General features: G+C 42.5%; 1 protein-coding gene across 3 annotated transcripts in view; it reads right to left on the reverse strand.

The window, feature by feature from the left end:
- Positions 1-24,865, reverse strand: part of mapk8a (mitogen-activated protein kinase 8a) — a 58,613-nt gene that overhangs the window by 21,029 nt on the left and 12,719 nt on the right. For 2 of the 3 annotated variants that reach the window (XM_084322110.1, XM_084322111.1), the window contains exons 5-10: positions 22,485-22,623; positions 13,032-13,197; positions 9,509-9,580; positions 6,365-6,547; positions 5,587-5,711; positions 3,857-3,920 (exon numbers count right to left, since the gene is read on the reverse strand). In XM_084322110.1, coding sequence (XP_084178236.1) covers positions 3,857-3,920; positions 5,587-5,711; positions 6,365-6,547; positions 9,509-9,580; positions 13,032-13,197; positions 22,485-22,623 — 749 coding nt within the window. Of the gene's footprint in view, positions 1-3,856; positions 3,921-5,586; positions 5,712-6,364; positions 6,548-9,508; positions 9,581-12,472; positions 12,545-13,031; positions 13,198-22,484; positions 22,624-24,865 lie in introns of all 3 variants that reach the window. The other variant, XM_084322109.1, reaches the window with a different exon arrangement.

The following is a 24,865-nucleotide window of genomic DNA, read 5'->3' on the forward strand; positions in this document are numbered from 1 at the left end:
CCGGAGATTCACAGCGCGAAGAGGAAAACCGTCTACGTTGTTGTCTGATCACGGGACAAACTTCAAAGGCGGAGAAAGAGAGCTGAGAGAGAGCTTCCAAGCCATGGGTCCAGAACTTAAGACCCACCTCGCTCCTTCTCAGATCAACTTCCAGTTTAACCCCCCGAACGCCCCTCACTTCGGGGGAACCTGGGAAAGAGAAGTACGTTCCATAAAGACAGCTCTGTACGCCGTGCTTGGGGCCCAGACCGTGGCTGAAGAAGTCCTCGCGACAGTCCTCACGGAGATCGAGGGAGTATTGAACTCAAAGCCCCTCGGTTACGTCTCAAGTGATGTAGCAGATGTCGACCCAGTCACCCCCAACACACTCTTGATGGGGCGGCTGGACCCCGCGCTTCCACAGACGGTGTACAGACCCGAAGAAGCGAACGGCCGAAGAATGTGGAGGTACAGTCAAGTATTGGCTGACAAGTTTTGGAACAGTTTCCTCCTCCACTACCTACCGTCTCTCCAAACCCGCCAGAAATGGGTAAAGGATAGAGACAACTTACAAGTGGGCACAGTCGTTATGATCATAGACCAGTCACTACCCCGAGCTATGTGGCCGGCCGGCCGCGTAAGCAAAGTGATCACTGGTGCCGACGGAAAGGTCAGAGCGGCAGAAGTTATTGTCCAGGGGCGGACCTACACCCGACCCGTGGCGAGGCTGATAGAATTGCCGAGGCTCCCTGACTCCCCTGATGACGACCATGACCCACTGACTTTGTAGATTGCCCTACTCCCCACAACAGACATTGAGCAGTTGACTGGACTATTAATCTGTCTTCCTTTTAACTAATTAGGTGCGGACTAATTAGGAGGCGGCTGTTGTGAAGGGCCAGATTAAACTGAATATATATATGTATCGTTTGATATACTTTGTATATTATTTATATATATACACGGAATATTCCTTTACCTGCGTACAGACCAGAGTAATATTCGCTCTCCTATTGGACAGCGCCCCCAGGCGCCAACGCGCAAGCCCCCAACGGCAATTTCAAAGACAACTGCAGGCATGTCAGAACATGCCCAGAGTCTGCGTAGTAATACGAGACAAGGACTGAGGTTGGGACTAGATATTCACTTAAGTATAAATACGGCGCAGGTGTAAACGGCAGTACCTAACCTAAACCTTACCTAAACCTTACCTAAACCTTACCCACCTTCACCACGAGTCAACGTGCAGTGAAGTGAGCAACCTTGCGTCTAAATAGAGCATTGAGAACCGCGTGCGAATAGAATGTTAAAGTGTCAGAGTTTAATGAAGTAACGTTGAGTTCGACTTAATCTAATGTGAAGTCAATAGTCGATCATTTATTGTATATCGTGCGGCCACAGTTCTTCCGTGTGTAGCATTACCCATCGGTTCGTCGTGTCTTTAGCTAGTGCACTTATCCAGGCTGTGTGGCCTAAATACGTCGCCCACACCCGAGGAGTCCTAGGCGAGAACCGTTGGACATGTACACAGGAGAATCGGCGCCGGCGATTGCAGAACCATTCCTGGTTGGATTATATTGATTTGGGACGTGACTACCGGAGAAGAGCACCGTTGATTTCCACTATCGTTTGGGATTTAACCTCGTGAGGATTACCACTCAGGCCTGCCTCGTGGACGGGGCTGGCTAGCTGTCGTCAATGCTGTCGAGCATCTTGGATTACAACTATTGCTTTTGCTGCTGATCAAGGGAGTACAAGCACCGACTCCTGTACCTGGAGTCTCTTTATTCCCCATTGAATCAGACGGAGTACCCGAACATTCCTCTACCCTCCAGGCCTTACACCCGGAGGGAACCCATTGTCTCCAGTTGGTACCGGTGTTGCCCTATATAATTGCTACTATACAACAGGTGGCGTCAGCTTAGACCCATCATAGGATTCCTGCTATTCTTAGTGACTTATGCTCTTGACTGACTTTACGTATATTCTTCGCCATACAAGCGCAACCCTAATTCTCATTCTGTAACCTAACGTTGCCTAATAATAATAAATTACCCTCCAATAGTATTTCTGTGTCAATGCCTTGTTCTTGTGGGTGTTCACCATCTATATTTGATGTACTGTCTGGCCAGTAATTAAAGTACATAACTAGCAGTGGTTTAATCTATCACAATCTTTAATACAGTCAGGGTTTTGTAACCCCTCAGTTACATGGGGTGTCTCACCTTAATGTCAATGCGCCAAAAAATATTATGTTGGCGCATGAGTCCCCATCTCAGCCACAGGTTCTATTTCAGTTCATTGATCACCATGGTCTTAAAATTTGAATTATTCTCCTCCACAAGTTCTTAACGTGGCCTACTTTCCTACCCTAATGATGCTGGGTCATCTGTCATTAACATTTATGTGTTTTGAAGGCCGTAGAGCTCACTGTTGTGTGAAGCCAATGGCATCATATGAGAGGAATCCATACTAGATAGATACTAGAAGATGGTCCATGGTTCGATTCCCGCTTGGGGACCAGGTTTCCGCGTTGTCAGGTACCCAGGTCGGGTATCTCCCAGGCCTTTCTGTGTGGAGTTTGTATGTTATTGTTCGCCCCGTGCTCGCAAGGGTCCCCCCCCCCCCGATAAGAGAAACACAATGGAAAAACATGCACAACAGATAATAATAATAATAATGGATTGGATTTATATAGCGCTCTTCATGACACCCCAGTGACCCCAGAGCGCTTACAGAGTCCATTATTCGTTCATACACAGTCATACCGGTGGTGGTAAGCTACAATTGCAGCCAGAGCTGCCCTGAGGCAGACTCACGGAAGCGTGGCGAATAATCATCGCCTACGGCCCCTCCGACCACCACCAACATTCATTCACATGCATACACATTCATACGAGGCAAGTAGGTTAAGTGTCTTGCCCAAGGACACAACGGCAGTGGGATGGACACGGGCTTGAGCGGGATTCGAACCATCAACCCTTCGATCATTGGACGACCCGCTCTACACCTGAGCCACGCCGCCGTCGTCCCTGACGAAGACGGGCAGGAGCACTTGGATTGGTCCCCGGGCGCGGTACCTCGCCGACGCCATGTCTGCTCCCGGCTGCCCTTGGGGGGAAGGATGACGGGATGGGTCAAGCGCAGAGCTCAATCGCATCGGCGACCCTAAAATATCAGTGGATGTGTGTGTGTGTTCCTGTGTGTGTGTGCCGCCCATCACTGCATGTCGTTGCATGCCGAATAAAGACATCTGAGTCTTCTTTTTTTTCTCTTCTCTTTCTTTTCTTCTTTATTCTTTAGCATTATTATTATTATTTAAATTTTTCTTGTTTAACTGTGGATTGTGTTTCTTTTATAATGGTATAAATGATTATTTGTGTAAATAAGGTTATACGCCGACCATTAAGAAAATACATGTTAGTTTAGGAATAAGGGGCAGGTAATTATAAGATTTATTCTTCTTCCTGCTCCTTTTGTCCATGGAATGGCTATTTATGATTTTTTAATGAAGAAACTATGATTGTATTATTCCATGTGGCAAATAAAAACTCTGAACTGAACTGAACTGAAGTCCTGCATTATTATTATTATTATTATTATTATTATTATTATTATTATACCTACTGTAACATGTCATACAGTACTAGCTTACTGGTTATTAGTTTGAAGTAGGAGAACTACTGCCAACAGTCTTACTAGCCTGTACACAAGTCACTGACCAGCTCACGAGAGCAGCTTAAACTGTCCCAGCAGAGGAATGAAATATATATTCTGAACTGGGTTTTGTGTGTGTGTGTGTGTGTTTGTGTGTGTGTGTGTGTGTGTTTGTGTGTGTGTGTGTGTGTGTGTGTGTGTGTGTGTGTGTGTGTCCGACCTTTCCATTCATCCACACTGTGTTCCCTCTCGTCCAGCTGCTTGTCTGTGATCTTGGGTGGCGGCTGAGGAGAGAAATGGAGAAAGAGAGAATGAGAGCCGGCCAACCTACAGACCTTTAAAAAGCTAAGGTCAGGTAAACTGATAACTGACGGCGCGGACCACCGTGTGAACATCACTGACTGAACGGGCCAACTGTGTGAACAGTCAAGTGTTTGTTTATGTGCCGGGCATCTCCGTCTATCTTTCTGTCGAAATTTTCTTTGATATTTGTTGTTTTTTCACCACAAGCCCTCACCTCCACCTCCCTGGAAAACAACTACTGTACCCAGCGGACTGTCCTTGTTCAATGAAGTAGAGAAATCAGATAAAATGCACACAGGTGCAGCCTGTCACAGCTTTCTACTTCGACTTCTTAGAGAGCTGCACTGGCTTCCCATTGCCGCACAAATCCGCTTCAAGGTCCTTGACCTGCAGCGAGAGGAAACGCCTCCCGCCTACCTCCGGTGGATGGTGGAACGAACTTCCCACCCCAGTTAGGACAGCTGAAATGCGGCAAGATTTTTGCTGTCGACTAAAAACACACCTCTTCAAACAACTTGTGTTTACTATTATGTACCTTACTACTATGCTACTATTCTTATACTACTACCTATCATGCTAATATGTCTACTACTATGCACTCAGAGTGTAACACTCAAGTTCAACACTATTTGACGAACAATGCCACTGACCATTAGCTGCCAGAGTTGTACCCCTCCTGCTGACACAATTTGTAAATCACTCCTTATTAATGTCTTTAACTCATTGACGGCCAAAAACGTAATATCTCGTGTTTCGCCTCCAACACTTGAGCGCCAAAAACGTAATATCTAAATTTGAGATCCTTTGATCTTTTTCCTTTGATCCCCGTTCTATACGGTCAGCCAGAGCTCTCTAGGTCTCCCTGGCTCATCTGCCTACGTTGGAATTGCAATGGCGATCGAATCTCACCAGGTGGCAGTATCACCTACCTTCTGAACTGGAATAGCTTGGTGTGGATACACCTATTCTCTTTTTATTCTTTTTTGCAAGGAAGGGCCCCTCCTCCTCGGAGAGACTTTTTTTGCCTGAAGCATATTTCCCGTATACACAAGTATATATAGATAGATAGATAAATAGATAGATAGATAGATAGATAGATAGATAGATAGATAGATAGATAGATAGATAGATAGATAGATAGATAGATAGATAGAGAGATATTTATTGATAATGAACCATATATACAAGTATACATATAAGGCCCACCATTATCAAAAGGATAAAAACACAATAAAGCTTACAGCTTATTTCCATTGCGGTCCTTCAGATTTCTGTGAGTAAAATGTACTGGTGAGTGTATGCCTGGATGTGTGTAGGTGTGTAAGAGTATGAGTGCATGATACAACATGCACTTGTTAGAGCCTGTGGGTAAAGTGAGGGTGTGCCCACCACGCAGGGGGGAGGAACTATTTAGCGTGTAACAAACTACAGTGTGTAGAAATTAACTGATTAGTCAGTAATGGACTATGAACAATGCCTGTTAAATGAGCCATACTATTGTCTCCATAGCTATAATACAGAACACACGATGGGTCTGCAAACATCGCTAAAATGGTCAATAATGCTGGCGCCAGGCGGTACAGATGGGGAAAGTGGGTGGCGCTTAAAGAGTTAAGAAAGAAAGAGTACAGTTTGTAATGGTCTTACCGCCTCTACTTCCGCCGGGTCGTACCACACGTTAATATAGGGGTGTTGCAGAGCCTCGTCCACAGAGATGCGCTTGGAGGCATCGATCACCAGCATCTTGGACAAGAGATCCCTCGCTTGGCTCGCTAGACCGAGGAAAGAAAACAGATGAGCTTTCAAAGATCTTAAACGCTTTGAGCCTCAGACTGCATTTGAATTTAGTCTCACGCTTGAATCAAGGATCTCATTCACAGTATTATTACAACTAGAAAGTGATTATCATTCAAATACAACCTTGGACAATAAATGGTGGCGTTGTGCCATATTGTATGAAAAAACAAGTGATGAGAATACTACGAATAAACATACTAATACTCTTATCACGCAGAGACCCGTCAGAAAAGATAAGATATTAGTAGAAAGACATATAAGTATAGGCAATACAATTTGATCTGAATATAAAAATATGAGGAAAAAATAAACAGAGTAAACTATATAATTTACTTTGAATATAAAAAATATGAGAAAAATAAACAGTGTAAACAAAGGTGCAGATGAGGGTCTGTATGCCCTATCGCTCATATTATACGTTATAGGCAATAAATCGTTTGAATCTGAATGTATACTATGAGTAAGAGTAAAAGTAAACAGTATACACAAGGTACCCTAACTGGCATGCGTTGTAGTCCGTGCAGGTAGACGGCGTGTGGTTTAAGAAAGGGTGGGTTTTGAAGAATGAATTCTTTGTGGTACCTCGTCGTTCCAGTTACACACAAGACGCGGCGAAACAATGAAGTACCTTTGAGTTTGTTGTGTTCTGAGTCGGCGGGGAAGAGCACGTCGGGGAAGAGCTTCTCGAAGGTGTAGCCGGCGTAGCGAGGCCTGTTCTCCACGTACGTTCTGACCGACTGGTTCAGCTTCAGGAGGAACTCCTGGGACGGAGTCCCCAGCTGCTCAATCACCTTGTTCCACTGGTCGATATCTGAGCAGCGCCACGGTTAAGGGAAAGGACCTAACAAACACTCACACACTGGTACTCTCTCTCTCTCACTCACTCACTCACTCACTCACTCACTCACTCACTCACTCACTCACTCACTCACTCACTCACTCACTCACTCACTCACTCACACAGACTGGTGTACTCACTCTCTCTCTTTCTTTCTTTTTTTCTCTCTCTCTCTCTCTCTTTCTCTCTCTCTCTCTCTCTCTCTCACACACACACACAGACTGGTGTTCTCTCTCTCTCTCTCTCTCTCGCTCTCTCTCTCTCTCACACACACACAAACTAGATGTAGGTACTAAAGCATACATTAGCACCTGTATGTACGCGGACATGCACGCACACACACACACACACACACACACACACACACACACACACACACACACACACATACACGGACATGCACACACACACACACACACACACACACCTACACACACACACACACACACACACACACACACACACACACACACACACACACACACACACACACACACACACACATATTCTCTCACTCTTTCTCTCCCTCTCTCTCTTTATATACACAACACCTGTATCACCTCTACAAATGCTGCATCTATGTATGATGTTCTCAAGTAAAGGGCAGTCAATACATATTATTATTCTGGCTTCTAAGCGGAGTACACAAAAGAGTAGGGGTCGGGGGGGTCGTGTGGAAATGGCAGGGTGATGCTGAGACAGGGTTCCCACCCATATCTATATCCTCATCAAACTGTGAATGTGAATACCTCTGGATTTGAAATCAGGCCTCCCACGTGGGAACCAAAACACCCTTGGCAGACCAGTAAGTGATTGGCTTCCCAAGCAGCAGACCCAGGTTCGAATCCAAGTGTGTTACAACTAGGGCTGTACCGAATAGTTCGAAGCTTGGAAGCTTCGTTCATAACGTTGACATTCTAATTCCAAATCAACATTCGAATAATATATACATCTATTTTTTAAACCTTAAAAAAAATTATTGTGTCTATTCATTCTGTTTAAACCAATGGGGTTTTTCTTCACATTTGCAGATAAAGATTAGGCTACACTAATATTATAGTATTATAGTATATGACTCGTCATAAAAATAAAAATAAAACATTTATCATAAATGATGTAGCCTACTGTATCAAGACGTCACCATCACTTTTGTACCAACTGTGCCCTTATTGGATTATTTACTGTATGTTGACGAAACTGATGAGTTATATTCATTAAATTAAAGAAAGTTGATTTAATAAAAAGAATACACATTTTATCTGATTAATCACTTTATACAAATTGAGGATTTAGTTTGAGGATATAAAAAAAATAGTGCTGTCAGGCGATAATTTTTTTTTATCTAATTAATTACAGGATTTGTAATTAATTAATCTAATTAATCGCATTTTAATCACATAACCATTTTATTTTAGGCCTGATATTTTATATTCTATAATCATATTTCAAATTGCATGTGTCCGGATGGCAGAATTCAGTACTGTATCTACAAAATCTTCTGTTTAATCATCTTCCCTTTATTCATTTGCTTAGATTTGTCAGGTCTGGTCAATTTGAGCATGGTGTTATTCACAGTAAAATAAAATAAAAAATAAAATAATTGAATTGATATTCTCATTTGGTTCATTACAATTTACTCAAGCCTAGTAACAGACACAGTATTTCTGACACTGGGAATACATTGCCTGAGATCCATAGATTCAGATACCAAGAACATGCAAATGGACCATTTAAAAAAAAGAATCTGAAAATGTTTATTCTACCTTTTAATGGAATGAATGAGATTAAACAAAATTCATAATAATAATTTTTTATTAGAGTTAATTTTCATAACGCGATCATTTGCTGTGTAATTAATTAATCTAATTAACGCGATAAACTGACAGCCCTAAAGAATTTATATATATATGACGACAGACATTCAAAGCTTCATTCGAATACTTCAATAGAAGCTTCGAATGTAAGAAAAAAATAAATAAAAAATGTGATTCAGTACAGCCCTAGTTACAACTAATGTAGCTGTGCTATTTCCAAACAATTTCCAATGCATCAGTGGGTCAGTTTGGAAGGGCACTGGTACTGAGGGAGTCTAAAGGTCTGAAGATCTATAAAAAAGTAAATTTCTGTAGATTTATGTACCCCTTTTGTAATGTAAATGATGCATCTTGTGTTGTATCTTTATTAGTATTGTATTTACATTACTTTTGTACTTTGTATTGTGCAGCACTTTGATCAACCTCGGCTGTTTTAAAATGTGCTATATAAATAAATCTGACCTTGACTTCGGAGAGAGGATATGCAGATTTCACTTTAAAAAGCTCATGACGTTTCGTTCATTTTTGACATTTATGTGACTGGAAATCTACTCTTTAAACATTTTCCAAGACATGTGGGGGAACCCTGAGATAACTCTAGTAATGGATCAAAGAAAGACTAAGATGGGGTGGTGGTGGTTGGTCTCGGTACACAGGATGAAGTGATGACATAGTTGGTAACCTCACGTAGCCAAAGGTCAGGAGAGGTTGTCAGTCAGTTAGAAATGGGCGACATCATCTAAAGCTAGACCAATCCAATTCTGTTTGGTTAAACTAGAAACACCTCTTCTTGGGGTGTGTGTACGGAACTAGAATCCAATCAAACTGTGACCAATCTTCCATTGGCCCCCGGTATCAATCTATCCAGAACTTTTGGGGCGAGCGCCAAGAACGATATGTGACAAGGAGGACGGGACCCAGTCTCATCGTTTCTCACGGAAAAACAACTCCAGCACCGGGGGACAACATTAACAAACACTATCCGTCTCCCGGTGGTAAAAGAGGAAGCCCTTTTTGAAGGGTTTTACAGCGAGGCCGACTCCTCTAGAAGACGACCCGTGTGAGGTCTGAACACAGCCATCGGCCCGGCGGCAGCAGCAGCAGCAGGGGGGAAGGATACGATCAGAACCTGGGAACAACACACTTCCCCGGATCATCTCAGCCACTATGCAGCCCACTGACCACACATCCACTGGAGACAGGATGAGATGACAGGGAGGTGATGCATGCAAAACACAATGACGAGGAAGAAAATTAAAACACAAAAGTGAGAGAAATTAAAGGTGAATGATGGTGTGGTGGTGGTGGTGGTACTGGTGGTGGTGTGGTGGTAGTGGTGGTGTGTACTAAACTGAAGATGGTAGTACTGTATGCAAGAGCAGGCCAGTCTTTGTTATGAGAAACACAAGTGGGAAGATTCTCCAGTCTCTCGAGGAACTGAAGAGAAACAGTGGCTGCGTTTACATCCACACAAGGATCCCGTTAATATCCCAGTTGGTGTCATGTAATTGTACCCTGGTTAGGTTACAGTAACTTGGTCGATATTATCAGCGAAATATTGAGGCATGTATGCAAGGTATCCCATTTAGTGTTGGGTGTTTGTGGTCTGGATAACATCAATTTATTGGTGATATTCCATTCATAAATGCGAGATATTCACTCACCTTAACACATTCGGGACGGGCCATGTATATATCCGTGTTTCGAATCCATGCGTCGTGGACAGAAGCACGGATATATCCGTGGGAAGTTGTTATTGCTTTTATTCCATTTTAATAACCTATTCAAGGTCGCCGAGCGGCACTGCAGATTTACCCTACTCTATGAATTCGAGAAGGTGCAATACCGGCCAGATCCTCTTAGGGGCGCTATCGCGATAATGCAGTGTGCCCTGTGGCTGAACGGATCAGTCTTTTTTTTTTTTACTTTCAATGGAGATTTCAGTTAGCAGGATTCTAGATGTGTAGCCTGTAGCTTGGATTACGTTTTGGATCGCAGATTTCACCATGCAATAAGGGGATTTATCATCAGCCAATGGTAGGGATGCCCCCCGGACCCCGGTTTTGAACGGGAACCGGTACTATATTAGAAAATACCGGAGTATTTATAAGCTCCGACGTCCTCGGTACTGCTATCGATACTCTAGAGAAATTATTATTATTATTATTATTTAAAAGTTGCGAACGATCCTCTCTCTGTCTCTGCACGAGAAGCGAGCCGCAGCCAGCGAGTCAATTATTACACACACTCCTCGCGAGTCGCTCGCTAGTGCTACACATAGACATACGGGTACTACATACGGGTACTCCTTAATGAAAGTGCTGTCCCCGACGCCCCGTGCTATAGCGCGCTGCACACAGACAGCAGCTCTGCATGCACTGAGTCGTGATCATGGCGGATAGAGCGAAGCGTTCTAAAGTATGGATATACTTTAACAAGGGTCAATGCCGACAATGCACGTTGCCACAAGTGCAACAAAACATTTGCCAGTAAGGGTGGCAATACGAGCAACCTATCAAAACATTTGTTGGCAAAACATGATATTAGCGTGCAGAAATGCGCCGTATTCGACTGCCTTGCGCGCAGTGGTCCATCTGCATCCACATCCACTGCAGCCGGTAAGGGTAAGCCAAGATACGGAGTTTCCTAGGCTAATAACGAATTATTACAAATAGGCTAATAAACAAAATAATTGTTTAGCTACAAATACTACAATCTAAAAACGTTTTATAGATCGTCAAGCTGAGGCGTCAGCCACCAATGTGTCCCAGGCCAGTGAGCCCAGGGCCACCACACATCCTCCCTCTACCTCCCTCCACCACCCAAAGTCCTTTCTCCCTAGCAGCTAGAGGAAGGATGACAGAGGATAGGGTGAACGAGTGTCACAGTTCTGTTAGCCTTTTGCATTTGTTGTTTATTATAAAAAGTCTATAATTCAGAGTCAGACACATTTAAAACATTGTTGCTGCTGTTGCTGAAGAAATTATATTCATTTATTATATTTATTTATAAAGTTATATAAAAGAACATTGCTGCTGCTGTTGCTGAAGAAATTATATTTATTTATAATACTTATTTATAAAGTATTAAGTTGTATAAATAATAAAGCAATGTCGATTCTGTTCTTAATTAATTGTCTTTTTTTCTTGCAAAAAAAATTATCAAAAAGAACCGATAAGAGTATCGATAAAGTACCGAACCGTTAAGCAGTATCGATAAGAGTAGTAGTATCGATAAAATCCTAACGATACCCATCCCTAGCCAATGGACATATCGATCTACCAGATAGCGATCGATAACGGGGAAATGCTCGGGGACATCCCACCGGACCACGGTAAGATCTTTTTCACGTAAAGTACATCCCGATCGGGCCTTGTTTTGATAGCCATTCAGGCGTTCGGCCTATGAGGCTAATGAGGCTAACGCGGTTATTGGTAATCGATAATCAGAAACGACGTCCCCCTTTCATGCATACATGCGTGAGGATCGTACCAATCATATGCAGTTTGAGTTTTAACTGGAGCGTATCTATAACCGAAATGCCATTGGATTTAACGTTATTAGCTATTAGCTAATATCTGTATCTCGGCTTCCAGGAAATATACTAGACCAAATCCGGTATACCGCTTATATTCACGGCGCTATAAAATGAGAACCTATTGATGATTTTTTTCCTTTAAGCCATTTTGAAGAGACGGTTTATGGACTCAATTGACAATGAGAATGGACAGATAGCAATACTATAAAGTATAGATTTAGCTGTACAAACAGCCCCACGTCTGTTTACATTTCCCGGTCCTCTTGAGAATAATTAGACTCATCCCAGTGGCCGCGATTGTGTTAACTGGGTGTAGGAATACACACTAAATAACTGTGAGAAAATCTTAACATGCACCTTAGACATAGGAATATTATACCAGTCTCCTTTAGTTAATAAGAATCACCCAAAGCCAGGCACAGCATGTCATGCCGAGAACTCATCACTAAAGTAAAGTATAAGTGCCAAACACAAGTGCCTTTTGGACAACAACAACGTCAACAACAACAACATGTTAAAGAAGCACTTGGAAAGACGCAAGGATACAGTCCCTTCCAGGGAAGAGGATTTTATGGCGAACCATTTCTGCCAGTATACAGCCCACAGACCATATGTCCACTAGCAGAGTAGAACACAGTGAGGAGAGGAGAGGGGGGCAAATAGGAGAGGAGGGAAAAGAGGAGAGAAGAGGAGAGAGGAGAGGAGGTAAGAGGAAAGGAGAGGAGTTGATTGATTGAAAACTTTATTAACAGATTGCAGAATGGGTACAATAGGAGAGGAAGAGAGGAAGAGAGGAGGGATGCGCAGCAAAAGGGTTAGAAGGGGTTAGTTTGGAAATTCTTTTTTTTTTATACCAAAAACCAAATCCCGTTATCCATAGATGCAACATGCTGTTTTGAGTAACCATGCACTGCAAGTCTCTGGTTAGTGCTCTGTCCGCACAGATGGACATTAAGCAAGGTTTACTATGGAGAAACATTAGTGTTCATGAAAATCTATTTTGTGTGTAGTAATAACAATGACTACGGAGAACCTTGTTTTTATAATAAATCTACTGTGTCTAAGTAAACCGACTTGATGGCGTTACAGACAGGTAGATACTGACCGTTGGCCTGGTAGCCCATGCCGAGGATGACCTCCGGTGCTCTGTAGTAGCGCGTCACCACGTACGGTGTCATCAGAAGGCCCGTGGCAGCAGTCCGGGCCAAACCGAAGTCCAGTATCTTCAGCGTACAGTCAGACTTCACAACAATATTACTGGGCTTCAGGTCCTGCAGAGGAAGACAGATAAGTAGTAGGGATGAGTTCGAATTTTCGAATAGTTGTGCCAGTCTCCACATTCGATTTTCATGTCAGAGTCGAAAAATATATATATATAATTATTATTATAATTATTTTTTTTTGTGAAGCAAAATAAATAAATTTAGAATTTTCCAATATTCGGTCTTAAGAACAGTAGACTATTCTAAAATGATTTTGGTCAGTCATGCACATCCCTAATAAGTAGTATGTATGTATATTGTTATTTCATTAGTTAACAGCAGCAACTTAAACGTGTTCCATACATAGTTTTGTGGCGGCCCATTACCAGACGGACCCGCCACAAATAGGCTACATTCTTTAGTGCTCAATTCTGATTCTCAGATCAGATTTTTTTTGTTTGGATGTTCATTCTTTTTTCTTTTAAACGTGGCCAATATCAGATTCCAGTGTGAACTGGCGACGCTCCTGAACTGACCCGCACGTGCAAATGAACAATAACAATGATGGATGTAAACATGGAGGACACTGAAGTCACAGTTTATGGTTTAATTTATACGTTTATGTGCAGTGGAGGCCAGCTAATTAAAACAAATCAGACCTGAATCTTATTTAGCACCACATTATGAAAGTGGCCCAAATCTGAATTTTAAAGATCAGATTCCATGTGATTCGGCCCACATTCGCCTGCAGTCTGAACTACAGAATGAACTACAGAATGAATGAATGAATGAATGAATGAATGAATGAATGAATGAATGAATGAATGAATGAATGAATGAATGAATGAATGAATGAATGAATGAATGAATGAATGAATGAAAACTTTATTTAACAGATTGCAGAATGGGTACAATACAGTACGGCTCAATACAAACAATTGTTAAGGGGATGCAGACCAGAGAAAGACTTTCGTCTTGTTTACATCAGGGTCCCCCATTTTCAATTCATAGTGTGACTGTATTGTACCCATTCTGCAATCTGTTAATAAAGTTTTCAATCAATCACAATAACAACAAATCTGGATTCGTTGCACCTAACGCTGCTCCGCACCCACTGCAGGATCATTCAATTGAATATTTTCTTGCCGGACATTGAAATAAAAAGTGTTTGTTGTCCATCTTTTGAATGGATTAATAAATGCTCCTTCTTGTTTAGCGATTGAAAGGCACAATCAAACAAAAAAGTTATATCTTCCACAAACTATGGGATTCATTTCTTACATTCTTGGAATGGAAACCTGATCACCTAACTTCTTAAATGTTCACCAACTGTGACTGTAGATTTCTTTTTAGATTTTTCAACTTTTTTCCAGTTGATATACAGGCATGTATGTGAGCATGTATGTAAGCATGCCTGCGACAGTGGCTCAGGAGGTAGACCGGTTGTCAGAAGGTAATCGGAAGGTTTCTGGTTCGATTCCCACTCCTCCTGGCAGCGTGTCGAGGTGTCCTTGAGCAAGACACTTAACCCCTAATTGCTCCTGATGAGCAGGTCGGCACCTTGCATGGTCGCCTCCGCCGTCAATGTGAGTGAATGGGTGAATGTGAGGCATGAGTTGTAAAGCGCTTTGGATAAAAGCTGCTATATAAATTCAGTCCATTTACCATTAATGCATGTGGATATATATGTATATAAGTAATGTATTTTAGTGGGCAAGGCGCTCGCCACGAAATCTGGAGAGCCTCCCACGCGTTACTCCTCACCACTGAGAGATCGAGCTGCGCAGGTGAAAAGATGCGACTGCTGTTACCTCAAGTACCGGAGGGGACTTGTGCTATGTATGACTTAGTCCACATTGCAGCCGGCTTGTGGGAGGCAAGAAACAGCGTTCGTGACAGGGGAGGGTTGAATTGGATGATACGAAATTGGGATGGGAGGAAATATAGAAAATGGGAGAAAAAGTGGATAAAAAAAAATAAGTAATGTATTTTAATTATTATTATCATTTTGTAAATGATCAATATTGCTTGATAAACATCAATGGCTCAGAGCTGATGGGTGAGAGGGAGACTGGAATTATATAACCGATTCATTTTGAAAGGTATTACTCATCTTCAAAATCAATAAAGATATGTGATACAAAGAAATGGAATATTTCACATCCATCAATACCACTTCCAGGCTGCGGTGGCCTAAAGGTTTGACAAGCGCGCTTGTGACAGTCTGAATGATGGTAAATGGTCTGCATTTATATAGCAGCTTTTATCCAAAGCGCTTTACAACTTATACCTCACATTCACCCATTCACTCACACATTCACACACCGACGGCGGAGGCAACCAAGCAATCTGCCAACCAGTTATGGGGTTAAGTGTCTTGCTCAAGGACACTTCGACACACTGCATTGGAGGAGCCGGAATCTTACCAGGAACCTTCCGATTACCAGACAACCGCTTTATCTCCTGAGCCCTGAGCTGAGAGGCAGGGCATTGCTGGAAAGAAAGGACACCTGCTCTGCAAAACTATTTTAGGTCAATAAAGGGAGGTGGGGAAAGGTCGGAGCCCGCCAATTACAGGGATTAATGAAGTACGCGCGAGAAGACTGTGTGATGGCGTATTTACAGCTTTGATGTGCGCGGATCCACCGGAGGATACCCTGCTAATGACAGCCCCTGCTGTGTCTCTTTAATGACCAGAGAGCCAGAACAAATTAAAGCCCCAATCCAAAGTTTTCTTTGATGATACGAATCATGAGTATTATCACATGTATGTGTTTACATTTGGATCACAGATTGGGAAAAATCAACAACACGTCGACGGGGTAACTAACAGACACTCCTCAGTCCTGTATACCGTTGTAAGGCATTAGAAGCTGTCCTGCCAAATTCAGCGTGTATTTCAATCATCCAGATATTCCGGTGGGTTTTCCAAGTAGCCGACATTTCCCAGACTATTTATAGTCGTTATTCCAGTGCTGTCTGCACCGTGAACATAATGTTATTATCAACACTGACAAAACTCTATCCGATACACTGCGCGGTGGGGTTAGAGCAGTATGTATGCGACTGTATAATAATAATAATAATAATGCAGGACCTCTTTAGGGGGTCTTTAATCGGCATGCAACGAACTGGACATGCAATTGGAGCGGCACACACACACACAGGATACACACACACACACACATGCATTGTCTTTTTCTCAGTCGCCGATGCGATAGAGCAGGGGTGCCCAACCTTTTTTGAACCAAGATCTACTTTTTTATTTACCACCTAGCCCGAGAGCTACCAGCCAAAATTGTATATTGTAAGCCGTCATTTGAGGCTTTATAAAAGCAGCATAATGAACACAAATCCTGTGCCGAGTCCGACCTCATCTTAAATAACAAACAGCATTGCTTGTTGTAGTTAACAAGGAGAGGAAGAGTTGATTTAGCAAAGAAAAAAGAAAAAAATCTTTTTTTTTATAATCAAATTTTATTAATCAAGATCTACTTGAAATCAGCCCGCAATCTACCTGTCGATCGCGATCGACTGGTTGGGCACCACTACGATAGAGTCTCTGCGCTTAACCCATCCCGTCATCCTTCCCCCCATGGGCAGCCGGGAGCAGATAGGGCGTCAATGTGAGCCGCGCCCCGGGGACCAATCCATGTGCTCCTGTCCGTCTTCGTCAAGGACGCCACAGCGTTAGCGATCTGTTGTTGTGCATGTTTTTCCATTGGGTTTATCTTATCAGGGGGAATCCCTTGCGAGCACGGGGAGAACATGCAAACTCCACACAGAAAGGCCTGGGAGATACCCCACCTGGGTACCTGGCATCATGGAAACCTGGTCCCCAAGCGGGAATCGAACCCTGGACCTTCTTGCTGTGAGGCGACAGTGTTAACCACTACACCACCGTGCCGCTAATATGCCGACTGTGCCCTAATGGAAGGTACATTTCTTACCCTGCCAAACCAATAATTTTTTAGATTCCAAACTAAACATACTGTATATATGGTGTTTAGCCGGTTAGCTCTGTGCACCTGGATGTGCCATGTATGTGTTGTACTGAGCCTTACCTGCTGTCTCACTCTCAAGAAAAATTTGACAAGATGAAAGTGTGACTGTGTTTTGCTGACGTTGATCTCTTAAGTCATTGAACGCCAACAAATTTTATTCTCGTTTTTCAAAGCCGCCAAAAACGTAAATACTTGTTTAAAATAAAAATAATTTTTTTATATTATTATTCTTTTTATTTTATTTTATTATTATTATCTTTTTTTCCCCTTCTTTTTTCGTTTTTCTCCCATCCCAATGTTAGTCGTTATGCCAATTCCCAATCCCCTTCCTGGTCGTTGCGCACTCTACCCCCTACCGTCGGTCTGGGAGGGCGGAGACTATCACATGCTTCCTCCGACACATGTGTACCCAGCCCACCGCTTCTTTTCACCTGGCAGCGCGGACTCTCACTGGGAGAGTGTAACGTGTGGAAGGTCACACTACCTCTCTTAGATCCTTCCCTTGCTGTGCAGGCGCCCTGACCGAACTGTAGGAGTCGCTGTTTACAACGACCAGGACCCACCCTCGCCGGGTTTCCCACCCGCTAACACTGCCAATTGTGTTAGTATGGACGGTCGGCCAACCCGGAAGCACCACAGCTGGATTCGATCCCACTGTCTCTGTGGTGGTAGACAGACGCTTAGTCCGCTGTGCTACCCGGCCGCACCGTATTATTATTATTCTAAACAGTCCGCCGGACCTTCTTGTGTGAGCTCTGTGTGAATTGGAATTTAAATGACAATCGAATCCCGATAGGTGGCAGTATCGCCTACCTTTTGAACTGGGCTAGTTTACTGTGGGGAAGGGGGTTGCTCACTCACTGCTGGCTACCACTAGCCTACAGACTGTCTATGGCGAGCAAACTATTGGAGATTATTATGAAGAGGACAAAACGATCACACTTGATAATGATAAGGTGCGTTTTCACCAGACTACATTGGACTCAGCACTTCTGGTAAATCATAAAAATACTAGTCAAACCGGCCGAGCATGTAACATCTGTTCACCGCTCCGCTGTAGTTGCCGACACTAGAGTTGAGAGCACTCCAGACTAGGGCCAACTAACGTTCGGCAATGGCGATCACCTAGACAAGCAAACTATTGGAGATTATTATGAATAGGACAAACGGTGACGATCCATCCATAGCATAAGGTGCGTTTTCAGCAGACTATGTTGGATTCTAGTATTTTCAAACAGGCTGTTTGGATGTAACGATAACGTTATCTGTTGGGCGCTGCCAGGGCTTACTAACGTTATTTATTGTTCTGACCCAAGACACTTTGGAGCAATAGTGGACAGGGTTTTGGTGGACCTGCTGACAAAGGTAACGTCTATTTTACCTAATCATAAAACATGCCTTTGTAATGATGCCAGAAAACGATTCCGTGAAGGGACCCATGGTTTGAGAATCATTCTACTATGGTCATGTTACCTTTGACCTGGAAATAATATAGGTGGCAGGCGAGCAACCCACATGAAATGCGCATATGCGCACAAAACACTCTCGTCATATCTCGCATTCCAGGAAATGGAACTGGATTATTTTTAAACTGGACGGTTTTTAGCATGGGATAGCGCAGGAACGAAGGTATGTAGAACTAACAGTTTTTTCCCTGTTGAGCCATACTATTGCCTCCATAGCTATAATATAGAATATACGATGGGTCTGCAAACATTAGGCCTGTCACGATAACACATTTTGCTGGGCGATTAATTGTCCCAGAAATTATTGCGATAAGTGATATTATTGCAGTTTTGAGAGAATTTCTTTTTTTTGAGAAATGTATTTCCCAAAGGTTTTCAATTAACCTTTTTATTTTTTTTACTAATATAATGATAATAGCATAATAATCCAAGGAAACCGTTTCAAAGTGCAATAAACCTTTATTTAACATTGGAAGACATTTTAAATATCCTAAATTACTACCTAACCAATCAGATCTGCGATATGAGGTAGCGTCACAAGCAGAGTAACCTCGTTCCCAGTTTTATCTCTGTGAGAGCATAAAACGAGCAGAGCAATGTGTGTGGACAAGAGGTGGGTTGCTAGGTTTACTGTAGGAAGGGGATTTTAGACCCATGTTTTTCTTTTTTGCTTCGAAAAGAGGGACATCCTCTCAATATGCAGGACGCGGGACATTAGGTCAAATGGCTGTGCAGTACAACCAAAAGTGGGACACCTGGTTACCCTAACTGTGGCTCGCGTTTGTTTACTGTGGCTCGCGGATTATGTGATGGGCAAGCTACTTGTAAAATGTAGTAAGCTACACTACCAGTTACTCTCGATTTAAATATAGCTCAACTACAGCAATAGCTATCGCCAGAGAAATGTTGCAAGCTACACTACAAGCAACATGGCAAAAATAGCTAGCTACATCGGCACTACTTTTTTTTTTATCAACTTCATGATCAAGTTTCCACCAAACAAATACTGTAGGCAGGCAAAAAATGCTCAGTTTGATTGTTTATTATAAAACAAACTGAAACTGGAAACAAGCCCTCTGTCTGGCTTTTTGTGTCATCCTTTTAACATGTACTTGTATTTATTATTATATATATATATATATATATATATATTTTTTTTTGGCGTTTTATTGCTTTATTGCTACTGGGCAGTCCAGTAGAGAGAGACAGAGGAGGAATGGGAGACAGAGTGGGGGGAAGACATTCGGCAAATAACGACGGGTTTGGGAATCGAACCCAGGTCGGCCATGTCGCGGCTGAGCGCGCTATGTGCTTCGCCACTGGGGCGCCCGTGTACTTGTATTATTAATGTACCTTGCGGTACCATGTACAAAAGGTTAACAAAGTATGAGGAAAAAACTGTGGAAACGTAATAAATAAAAGGCAGTGAAACAATAATCTAATAAACACCAAAATATATACTATCTCTATTGGAATGGAGACTTTTCAGCACAGGATAAACTAGGGATGGGCAAAAATAATCCAGATCGATTGATCACATGATGTACTCGAGTACTCGTGGAGGAGAACGCTGCACAAAATAAACGTCTTTTCCGGTGTTTTAGACTTTGCTCTTTTATTTTGAAACCCACCGACCGGAGCGGAAGTATTGTTGTTATTATCCTAGCAGAACCTATGAGCGGACAACTTGTCTCGTCCGGTTCTGTGTTTTTGAGCTAATGATAAAACAAATGTTGAGATTGTTGGTGAACAACTAACTTTAGGTTAGTTTTAACGTTAGCTACTAACGTTAGATGCAGCTACTACAGGCAATCAACGATGAGGAGGAAGCATCAAAGCCGTATATAATAGAATAGAACTACCCGTTATAATAAATTAATTCATGTTTAACTTGTCCCTGTGTCCAGTCCTTTGACTAGCCCCACCCGTTCATTGTAAACAATGATGCATGTAATTAATTAACGTTATTGTGTGTTGTAGCTATGTTATACATTGTATTTAGTTGGTTAGCTATTTAGCTAATGTTGATAGCATTGAATAGCATCAACGCTAGATCTTTCATCTTTATTTAGCAGTCCAGTTTCTCCGGGCAGTAGCGAGTAACTACTTGGGTCTAAAAATAGCTACACTACAAAGAACGCTACTTGGTTCAAAAGGAGCAACGCTGTTGAGAAATGTAGTTAAGCTATGTAGCGTTGCTACTGCCCAACATACGCATGGTGCTCACAGGAGCTCCCGTGCTGTACTCTAGTAACGCCAGCGGCCCGCCTCCCCACACGGAGAGTGACTGACAAGAGGTACTGGTTCCGCCTCATTAAAACAAACACGCAAATAGCAATTAATCACGCCTGTCAAAATCATTGCATTAATTTTAATTATCGGGCGATAAATTGATTTATTGCTTATCGCGACAGGCCTAGCAAACATTGTGAAAATGGTCAACAAACGCTGGCGCCAGGGAGTACAGATGGAAAAACAGCGTGGCAGTCAAAGAGTTAAAGTCCACAAGTACAAGGAGGCTTTCTCTTCATAGCAAGAAACAAAAAGCCAAACAGAACCAATCCTGATTTGGTGATGAGACTGCAAGCTTTCATTTCTACTAGGGATGGGAATAGATTTTGGAATATTCGAATAGTCATTCAATTATAAAAAATTATTGAATACTTTATGCGAATATCATTTTATCGTTAAATTTTAAAACATTTCCCTTGTTTGTTTTTACCGGAATCTACACTATGTAGTGTATTGAGAGGGGACCCTATTAACTGTTACACCGCTGAACAGCATGATGGGTACAGGTCGCAAGCTTCGCAGGTAGCATAACAGTCTGTTAACAGCTGGGAGAACAGAAGAGAAATAGAAGAAAGAGAGACTGGAGGTGTTACATGATGCAACGTTTTGTACGTTTGCCATGTTGTTTCACTAAGCTCACATATTTCAAGAATCAGCGATGTAACGTTCAGAATGAATGCTTTACGTTAACGCATTTATAATTGTATTGTAAATGTCATGATTAGCACTACACTCAGTAGTACTAATTTGTATATTTTGTACCCAGTTTAATCACCTGTACATTGTATATTGCTTTTGCACTTGACTGTTACATTTGCACTCTGGTTGGATGCCAAAATTATTTTAATTGTACTGTACTTATCCCATTGTGCTGTATAATGACGATACATTTTAATCGAATCTAAATTACTTCTAATGCGATAAATAATTGGACGTCATTATTATACCAAAATGACTGATTAGAATTAGGCCGATTCTTGTTTATACTGTGTCGGTGCCCACGCATCATTTCACAAGGCCTTTTACAGTCAGCACCGGGTGGTCTAAGAATAGACGAGACGGTGTTATGAATTGTGAAATTCATGGTTCATCATTTTATTGGATCTGTGATTCAGCGTTTCGTATGCAGGTGCCATCTGAGGGGAGGTGCCAGGCCATTGAACGGACTGTCCTTACACTCGCATGTCAAGTGCCAAGGCAGGTTTAACAGTGGGACACCGATCTGGCCTCAGTTCAGGACGTGAGTCCAAGTCAGTAAAGTATACCCACCTTTTCCCCCGGGTAAACAGACCACTGATCAGCCTAATTGTGCCTAAATATACCCATCACCGTGTACTATACCTCAACAGTGTACCCACATCCTCATTTAGCACAACATGCCGCTGGTTGGTCTAGATCTGGTCTAGATAGTCACTATTTCAAGAAGTAGGATTACCGAATTGGCCAGGCAAGTATTATTAAGTCTCGATGTCTCGAATAGTTTGTCAAGATTCGTCACAGCTGTTTGCTTCTCGTGGATGTCTTGTTGCCGTACCAACTGGTCTCTTGTTGTGAACACCCAACTGGGGAATCATACCAGTCAGTTGATGCCTACCCTGTGGATGATGCCAGCGGCATGGAGGTGCTTGATGCCACACAGCATCTGGTAGAGCAGGTAGGACAGCCTCTCATGGTCCAGTTCCATCTGAATCACCTGGCAGAGGTTGGCGTCCATCAGCTCCATCACCAAGTACCTGTTAGTGGCGGGAGGAAGAACCCATCCTTATAATAACCGTGATTTATTTTCTGGTTCTGCATCGATGTGCAACATTCAGTAATCAATTCTCTCTGTCCGGTTTGTAGGTTCTGAGTGTGTTATTGAGCAAGGCACTGGCATTACAGCTGGAACTGATCCCCCGCTCCTGATTGGTTAGGATGCAAGTCAAACACAGAGAATACTTTCCCCACGGGGATTAACAAAGTATAACAAAGCTTAACCTAAGATAAAAGTAAGTAAGTAAAATTCATTGTCTCTACAACAACAACAGAGGGTTTATTATGGAATGGTATCGAGACAGAAATTGACACGAATAAAGAATCGTTTGATAATCAAATCATAGCCCTGATAATCGGAATAGAATGGTGAAGTCCATGGTGCTTCTCACCCCTTGTACCTATGAGTTTAGAGACACATCATTGTTCACACACAAGTCTGTGTCTGTAAGTTATATCGATATGGAGCGAGGCTTTATATTAGGGCATACATGACATGTTTGACATTTCTCATCTATGAATGCATTGTGCTTGTGAAATAACATGGCCATAACACATTCGCAACAGATCCACAAGTCAGCAGTGTAGTCTGGGGGCATATAGACAAGCATAGACCTCTTTCTCTGGTCATTAACGGCACCTCATCATTCTAATTACAGTTGAAATACACAACAGTACGGTTCAAATACAAGCCGAAACTACATTTAGAGGCAGCATGAATGCCTGCAAAGTCAATAGAAAGATGTGAAGGGAGGTGAACAGAGGCAGCTTCACTCTGTGTCACGCGCCGTTCACTTGGGTTGACGATGTTTCAACTTGAGGCGTGACAGAGCAAACATAGGTATATCTTAAAGGAACACGCCAACATTTTGGGAAATTAGCTTATCGTCTTTTCAATGAATGGAAGCGGACAGTGACGGGTAGCCTCCCCGAAGGCTACCCAGCACTGTCCGCTTCCATTCATTGTGCTAAGCTAGGCTAACATGCAGCCAGATAGCTTTCTACTGAACGCACAGAGAGGAAACTGGTATCTATCTTCTTGTCTCTCTCTGGAGAAGACGGAGCTAATGCACTGTAGCCTATAGCTATTGAATAGGGTACATTTAAAAAACTGGCCCGTATTTTTGAATGTTCAACCAATGCTACCGCTGAAACCGAATGCATTGCTGTATCTCCATGTAAAACAATGTTTCTCTAAAACGTTCTGTAAGAAGGTCACATTGTGCCCGTCCTCCTCAGCGGCACATTATTCACTCAATTATGTGTCATGAATATGTTATGACACCGTTATCTCACAACCATAATGTATTCATAGACAAGCATTATGAATGCCTGGTTAATATAAAGGTTAGCAAATATCGTGTTGCTGATGACATTATGAATCTCACTATTAAAGTGTAAGTGCTCACACACAGACACACACACACACATACACATGCACACACACACGCACACAAACACACAGGGCGGGATCCACAAAGGGTTTGCGCAAAGCCGGTGCATATCGCTCTGAAACTCAGTTTGCTATCCACAGAGGACACGCAACGGGTGAAATGAGGTGGGAACTGCGTTCTGTCAGCATTGTGTTCGGTGCAATTGGCGCGTATTTAAATGAGGTAATAGGGCGGAACATGTCCCCTTTCTATGCAAATGAGCCTCGTCGAGAAATGCTCCGTATCCACAAAGGCCGGCACCAATTCCACCGACCAGTTAATGCTATGCAGTGTGCACCTACCGTCTTCACAAACATGGTGGTAAATAAGCGCAAATCCCTAAGCACTATAAAGAGGCATCATGCCAGCGTCACTGCCAGCGTCACAGACTCACAGGTAATCACGGCCGCAGGCATCGTAATGCCAGGCGTGGCCGTGAAAGAATATTTCGAAGGAGAATATCACTCTGGATGAAATCAAGGATGATATTGAGCCAGCCACCCAGAGATCCCATGCAATCGTATTTATTATTTAAATATTGTTATTTAACGTTGTCGTCTTTCCCAATGTTGTTGGCGTTATTGATTGATTTTGCATCATGATGCAACTTTTATTTGCTACTTGTTTTATTATGTATTCATTATATAAAGCACTTTGAACTGCAATCCGTGTATGAAAGGTGCTATATAAATACGTTTATTATTATTATCATTATTGACTGCACTCACGTTCCAATTGTACCACTGCACACTTATGCTCCAGAATAAACCTTTCATTTATAACGTGTCGT

This window comes from Notolepis coatsorum, assembly GCF_963971535.1.
Source record: "Notolepis coatsorum genome assembly, chromosome: 9".
NCBI lineage: Eukaryota > Metazoa > Chordata > Actinopteri > Aulopiformes > Paralepididae > Notolepis > Notolepis coatsorum.